Below are 7,341 nucleotides of genomic sequence, written 5' to 3' on the forward strand. Positions count from 1 at the left end.
AAGAATGCAGAAGTATATGGACCCCTACTTGCCCTTAAACGAGTTGAGGAACCTCTTATACTCTTCCTTGGGGCGGCAGCTGGTTGCCTCGGGAATCGGATGACGACCTGCGTAGGGGCCAGGGAGGGTGGCCAGCGCGAAGACCATACTGGAGCTGCTGACCGACACTGGTGAACCCGGCTGATCCTCCTTCTGCTTCTCCTCCACCTTCTTCTCTTCGTCGGTCTCCTCTTTCAAAAGGTCCCAGTGATATCCTTGTCGTCATTAGAGATGTGGATAACCTCGATCGGGGCAACCGCTTGGGCCGGGGATTGAGCGGGAGTGGCAGGGGGAGACCCTATCTGTAGCAAGGGAAGCCGATGGCGACCGGCTCCAACCCTGTAAGCGAAGCCGGCGTCAGAAGCGACTTGACCCTTACTAAATCCTCCAAAATCATCAACCTTCCCGACGAAGAATGGGAGGAGGACGCCATGATCCACATGAAGAGTTGCCTTCTTGCCTTGCAAAAAGCATCGATGGGTAATCGGTTGGGTAAACTCCTGCTTTTATAGCCCGAGCGACCATTGATTCACGCCTGGGATGGAAGGCGAAGCCATTGCGAGTAATATCCCCGATCCTATCATTTACTACCTAGCGGGCTCATGGCTGCTTCCCGGTCAAAACCATACATGCGTAGCTGCGTCTGGACACCAACACCTTAGTTTTTTATACACATCTCGTCATGACACCTCACTTTCGGAAGTATTGAGGAACCTCAACCAACGCGGCATCCGAACCACTCAAATTCCAAGGGGGCGTGCATGGGGAACCAAAAGTCCCTTGGGCTTGGCGACAATCAATGTTTCTCTCTCTCTCTCTCTTAGGACACTTAACCTCCCCGCATTGTGTGATATTCAAAGTCAAACTCTGAAAGCTAACGGCATCGACAATCACTCTCTAGGTGGACTATGTTCCCTCGGGGCCTAAGTGGTGCAACCAGACCTAACCACGCTTATGGAGAAACTTAGAGGCTACCGTCGGAGTATTGAGTAAAGGGACATCGTAGCTAACAGGCCCCATGTGGGATATGACGTCCGACGGGGGATATTTTCTAAACCCTGGCCCATCATATGACCAACACTTGGCTCGCACGATCAGCACGAGGCTTGTGCGACCAGCCTCCTTATGATTTAATGTGATCCCGCGACCAGTCCTTCCTGGTCACGGGACATCCATACCTAACATGTATAGTCACATTTATTGGTATCTACTCAAGTGTTTCCTTCCCGAGGCTTCTCCTCTAGTGAGCGAAGTCGTGGCCGGCGCAGATGGGTAGTGCCCCGTCCCGTAGCATTATTTGCTATAGGGTGGGGTGTTGCAGACCGACTTAGCACCACGCAACATATGAGACAAGGTCTGCAAAACGACCAAGCAAATGGACGAGTTGGTGGGCGGACTCACTAAAGGCTAGGATGGAATGACTTGGTAGATGAGCATGCGACACACCACGAGGGGACATGCAAGGCTATCGAGGTAAGGTAAGAGTGGAGGCATCCAACAGGATGGGACGGACCCGTAGTACCACTGGCACAAGGTGCGGCGCGCACGCTCCGCATGATGATGGCTTGAGAAAAGTACATATAGCTAGGTATGGATCAACAGAAAAGGACCCACTTGTAAGTTCTCCTTCTCTTATATAGAAAGAGGAAAACGGGTCTAGTAAAAGGGGACAGATCGGTAAGCAGTTCACAAACACTTGTAACAAAATACACAGGGTGTAGGGTTATTATCCTTTGGGAGACCTAAACGTGGATAGCTCTTGTGTTCTTGAGTTTATGATAAACACATGCATACCGTAAATATTATTCACGTGCCCATCGATCGGTACACGTCGAAATCATTGTTAGGTACTAAACCTCGACAGCTAGCTATAAGGGATGCAATATCATATTTTTTACTATGCTAATAATCTATGTCAGCTTGTTATAAGGGGTGCCATATCAGATTTTTGACTATGTAAAAGTGAGAATGAATGAAGAGAGGGAAACATTAGCTATTGATCAGTAAATAGCCTACTCGTTAACTACATTGATATTGTAATTTGTTGCATGTAGGCCTACATTAATATGGTAAACAGTGCTAGAAAATGTTGTTAGAAAAATTGACTAATGTACTGTCTATTGGTGACGTGTATAACTCTTATAGATAGCAGTTATCTGTATTGTCGAAGATGATCTAACACACAAGGAGAAGAGATGTAGCTAATGTAATTAATTGTCTCCAATAAATTGAATGGAGTGTCTTGCAAGGTACCAAATGCTAGATCCAGAACATAAAACAAAAGTCATGTTTCTATTTACAGGAGTACAATTCGTGTCGTGACAAAATAACAATCGCTTGTAACCTTAATCCGGCGAAAGCACAAGAACAGCGAAGCTCGGAGCAACCCAGGGGACAAACTGGACACGATCATAACAGCTCGATCAAGTTCCCGCCTTCCCGGACGTCCAACGGCGCGACGACGAAAGGGTTCCAGTGACTAGCGACGCGCCCCTCACTTCCCGCGCTGCATGCGCCCGCGCCGGCGATTGGTTTCTCCTCGTCGAACGCCACCCACTCAGTCGCCACCGCCGCGGTGATCGTCGACGCTGACCCCGTGCCCTTCACGTCAACCGGCGCCGACTTCTCTCCCTGCTCATCGTCCTTAGTTTCGTCTTGTGCGTCGCCCATGAGGATCCGCTCGAGGGCCCGGACGTCCTCGTTCGTCACGCGCACGAACGCCGCCGGGACCCTGCGCGCGTTGACCACGCCGAGCCCGCGGCACAGCTCGAAGTACGACGCGAGCTGCGCGCTCTGCTCCGCCGCCCGCCAGAGCATCCTTACCACCGCCGCCGCGACTGCCTTGCGCATCCAAGGCTTCGCTGGTCCGGGAACGCCGCTGACGAGGAATCGCGCGATGCCTGTGCATATTTGGCCGTACACCCTGAAGATCTCGATGAGGGCGCAGTCCATAGCCTCGAGGACGAGCGCCACCTCAATGCCGTCTCCGTACGGGCGGATTTGCAGGAGCAACTCGAGCAGGAACTGTTGCTTCGCTATCCGGTCGAGCCAGGCCGTTTGGTAGTCGGAGCTGCAACCGGTGTCGTCACCGTCGATGTCTTCTTGTGCGGCGAAGAGGGAGCGGTAGTCGAGGAAGCGGAAATACGCGCGCACGAAGGCGGAGAAGGCCACGGACTTGACCCGCGACGAAGAGCGGTCCCGGAAGTCAGCGAGCTCGAAGGGGACGCGCCCGGCGCTAGCCGCGGGCGGCGCGAGGCCCGAGCGGAGGAGCAGGCCGTGCGCGATCATGAGCGCCTTGAGCGCCACGACCCAGCACCGCGTCCGCCTCGCGCGGCGCGCCAGCGCCCACATGACGGGACGCAGGAATGACGGCGACGTGCGCGCCCACGCGAACACCCGCGCAGCGCTCCGGTAGTCCATCCCCCGGTCCTCGTGGCTCGTCGCCCGGATCACGGCCGCCTCCAGCTCCCGTTTGTGCCACGACCCGGCCCTGCGCGGCCGCACGCGCGCCAGGAGCAAGCTCCTCCTGTCCTTCAGGGCCGCAGCAGCGCGGCGCCACCACTGCCTCACGGACGCCATCTTTGGCTCGCCGGCGTCTTTGGCGCCTGAGGTGCGTCGTCACCGGCCACGAGGCCGTGGCACGGCAGGGTCAATACTGTTGAGGATGGTAGCCAGCCCTTGCGTTCACTGGTTGACAACTTGGCATGGGAACGGGCAGAGATTTGTGCCAAGAACGACAGCCGGCAACGGCTTTACATGGAAGGCACGCATGGGCAACAAGCAGGAGAAAATAAAGGTAATTGTGAACGGCCACCAGGTCAAGCTTTCTAAATTTTGCCGGATCTCGACGTGTCCATTGAAACAGCTAGCATTGATGTTTTTAGCAATCTTGCATGGTGATTTGCCTGTAATACAGCAACTGACTAGAGCCAAGAAGATGCGATATAACGTTTCTCAATGGTTGTCCCTCCACACATAGGTACCCTGTAGTTTCCGGATTTTTTTTGTTATTACCTTGCAACCCAGCCTATTCGGCAGTTAAAGAAAAATATCTCCGTATAGTACGCGTGATCTTTATTGGTGGAAAAAAATATCTTTCACAAATAAAAAACGGTAAGAGCTAACTCATATAAATAACTTAAGCTTGGAGTCAAAGTGAAGAGAGACAACCTAGAATGATTAGAAAAAATCTCCTCCCCGCACATGGTGGCCGTAGATTGTATTTATAAGTGTCATTCATGGGGTAATCTCCACCCACCGCTCGCCGCCAACGCCGGGCTGGCCTGCCGCCGAAGGTCTTCCCTCTAATTTCTACGGCCACCAGAACCCCACGCCCTAACCCTCCCGGAACACTGAAGCTTGCGCCGTTGGTTGAATTGGCCGTCGACTGAGAGATTTCGCCCGTTTTCAGTCGACTGAGCGTGAGACATTCCGACATATAATACTATTTCTCAAATGACTTCACTGTTCCATGCATGAATGCCCGTATATACTGATCAAGAGGCACATTACTAGCTCGCTCGTCCATGCAGAAACACCAGCTTTCATTGAAGGAGAACAGACCAAACACTACAACACTGCCAAATGCATTTAGAACTTTTTAGTGTACTGGCCATACTTACCAGTGTCTTCAACGCAGCGCAACCAAAAGCCAAGGACAGACGACACAGAGTAGAGACGAGTCGTAGAAAGGCAGCAGGCAGGCAATTTCCCAGCTGCCCAGAAACCAATGCCTGCCTCTGCCTGCCAACCCCACGAGCTGGCTCTGAATTCATTGCTACATGCAGAGGGGTTCGCAGTACTACCGCCTGCTCGATCGATCCATCGATCGGTGACTCGACGCCAAGCCAAAACCCGCACGGGAGCTCTCAGCCGGCCGTCGCGTCCTGCGGCTGTACTCGCCCCCTGAGAAAAGTTGCTTGCTTGTTGTGGGCTTGTGGAGATGGGAAACACTGAAAGGGTAGTCGTGGCGGTGGGGAAGGTTGTCTGAATGAACTCTGTTGAGGATAGTTATTAAGGACCTCCAACGTTTTCGGTCTCAACGTTTTTGGTCTGGACAGCCTACGCCCTTCGATCATAATCTTCAAAGGCCTTCAGGTCAACAGGCTCCGAGGCTCTTAGCAGCTTCTACCCTCTAAAGTCTGGACGGGTTTTTCGGAGTCCCTATCCTTCGAAGGAGAGGGTAACCTCCTAAGAGTTTGGAGGGTGAGCCATCAGGTCTTAGCAAAAGATCAATCAGTGGGCCGCCAGATGTTCTCCGCCAAGTGATTAATATTTAATACCCACGCAAGAGGAGATCATCCTGACATCCCAGCACAAATAGTGGCCGGCCTGACACCCTTGGACAGTGCAACACCATAATAGGTAGCCGGCCCAGTACATCACCCTTACCATAGTGGATAATATCTTCTAGGTATGGGTAAAAGTATACTGCCTAGACCCAGACTGTGTGATTCAACCGGCATTAGGTCCATGTTGTATAGCGATGACTGGTATCGCTATGTCTGTAAGGACAAACTTGTATACTTGAACCCTGACGGCACTATAAGTACAGATCTTTGGCTATCAGGTCAAAGGGGTGAGATTTTTCTTATCAGTATCAATAACACATTTGGTATTCCTTTCTCTCCACCGCTTCTTCAAGCTTGAGTCTCCTCTCTAAAATAGGCTCTCGTCGCACATGTTCCTGGAAGACTTTTTCTTTCACCAACAGCACGCTGTCCATGGGGAGTTGAACGTAGAAGTACTAGAGAGATAGGATGCCACCCAAAAAGAAGACCACCAAGACTGCAGAACAGGCGGTCGACTCCCTGGCCACGCGTGTGTGAAGGTCCACACAACCACTGCAACCGAGCTTGTGATATGCCAACGACAGCCCCCAACTAGGGGTAATGGGGCCCTGAGATCACCACCGGCCTAGCCACAACCCTGGCCATGCCTGACGCCAGGGGGCCAGCCACCTCGATGGACTTTCAGCAGCAGCATAGCGAGACCCCTGTTGCAACCTTAGGGGCCACATCTGGAGCCGTCGCCACGAACGTCGCCATGGCCGACTAGAAGTCGCACGTGTTGGCCCTTCAGGCTCAGCTAGAGGAGCTGCAAACAGCCCTATGGGCCGCACAGCAACCCACGGGCTTGACCATGACTGCTCCCATAATGGTCAACGTTATGATGGCTGGGGCTCTAGGGACCGATGGGAACTTCGGCATCCCAGCCTCTCGTCACCACCAGGCACCACCGACAGCTGGGCCGCATGACCCGGAGCCTCGGGCTCGTCGGCATGAGGCTCTGTTACTAGACCATGATTTTCCCATGCAAGCAGACCTATAGGTCGTACCTTTCCCAGAGGGGTTCAGAACCCTAAGCTACCCAAGTCTAGGGGTGATTCGGATCCGAAGGAATTTGTTCGCTCATACGCCCTCACCATAGAGGCAAGTGCAGGCGGGCAGACCACCATGGCCAAATGCTTCCTTTTCTCCCTGGAGGGAGTAGCCTTCCGATGGTTCTGGGTGCTAGATTCAGGGACCAATTACGCATGGGGCCAGCTTCGAGATGCCTTCTGCAACAATTTTCATGGCATATTTGTCGAACCAATGACCTTCGGGAGCCTGTTCACCGTTAGGCAGCAGCTAGGTGAGACCCTCCATAATTACGTCCAGAGATTTTTTCCAAATCAAGGCTCGGATCATAGGCATATCGGAGTCGTTGGTCATCGACGCCGCAACCCAGGGCCTAGCCAAAGGGCCCCTCTACGATCGATTGAACTGATGCCATGTGCGCTCGGTGGAGGCCCTCAAGTGCAAATTTGAGGAATATGCACAGGCGGAGGAAGAAAAACTCCGCCGAAGGCTTGCGTAGGCTACCTCGGCCCACAGCGTCGAGCTAGAGAAGTCGCTCTTGCAGGCAGGGTCATCGCACGCCACTCTTCCTCCAGGAACAAAAAGAGGCCCCAAGGAGACTGAGGGCTCTGGGGTGCGCATGCCTCAGCGGCGACGACACAACGTCAACAACATCAGTCAAGGCCAAGGTGCTCTGAACCCGCCTCGTCAAGGGTCGTGGCCGAGGGCGCTCCGGATATTTCCCCAAGCGGCATTGCGCCCCAGAATGACACCCTGAGGAGGAACACTAATGCACCCTGCATGGGGTCGGACGTGGCCACATCACCGAAAACTGCCGAACCCTCATAACCTTCCAAGAGGAGTACCTTGTTAGGCAGCTAGCCTATCCATCAGCAAAAGGGGCCGATGATGAAAGACCCGAAGGCCGTAGGCCAACGGCGGGCCACTAGGTTGCTCACATGCC

At 53.4% G+C, this 7,341-nt stretch overlaps 1 protein-coding gene across 1 annotated transcript; it reads right to left on the minus strand.

The window, feature by feature from the left end:
• Positions 1-2,448: 2,448 nt before the first annotated feature.
• On the minus strand, positions 2,449-3,618 carry LOC133901411 (putative clathrin assembly protein At1g25240). Its single transcript, XM_062342787.1, has one exon. The coding sequence runs from the start codon at positions 3,616-3,618 to the stop codon at positions 2,449-2,451; it is 1,170 nt and encodes a 389-aa protein (XP_062198771.1).
• Positions 3,619-7,341: the final 3,723 nt, after the last annotated feature.

This window comes from Phragmites australis, chromosome 20 (genome assembly GCF_958298935.1).
Source record: "Phragmites australis chromosome 20, lpPhrAust1.1, whole genome shotgun sequence".
NCBI classification, from domain to species: Eukaryota; Viridiplantae; Streptophyta; class Magnoliopsida; order Poales; family Poaceae; genus Phragmites; species Phragmites australis.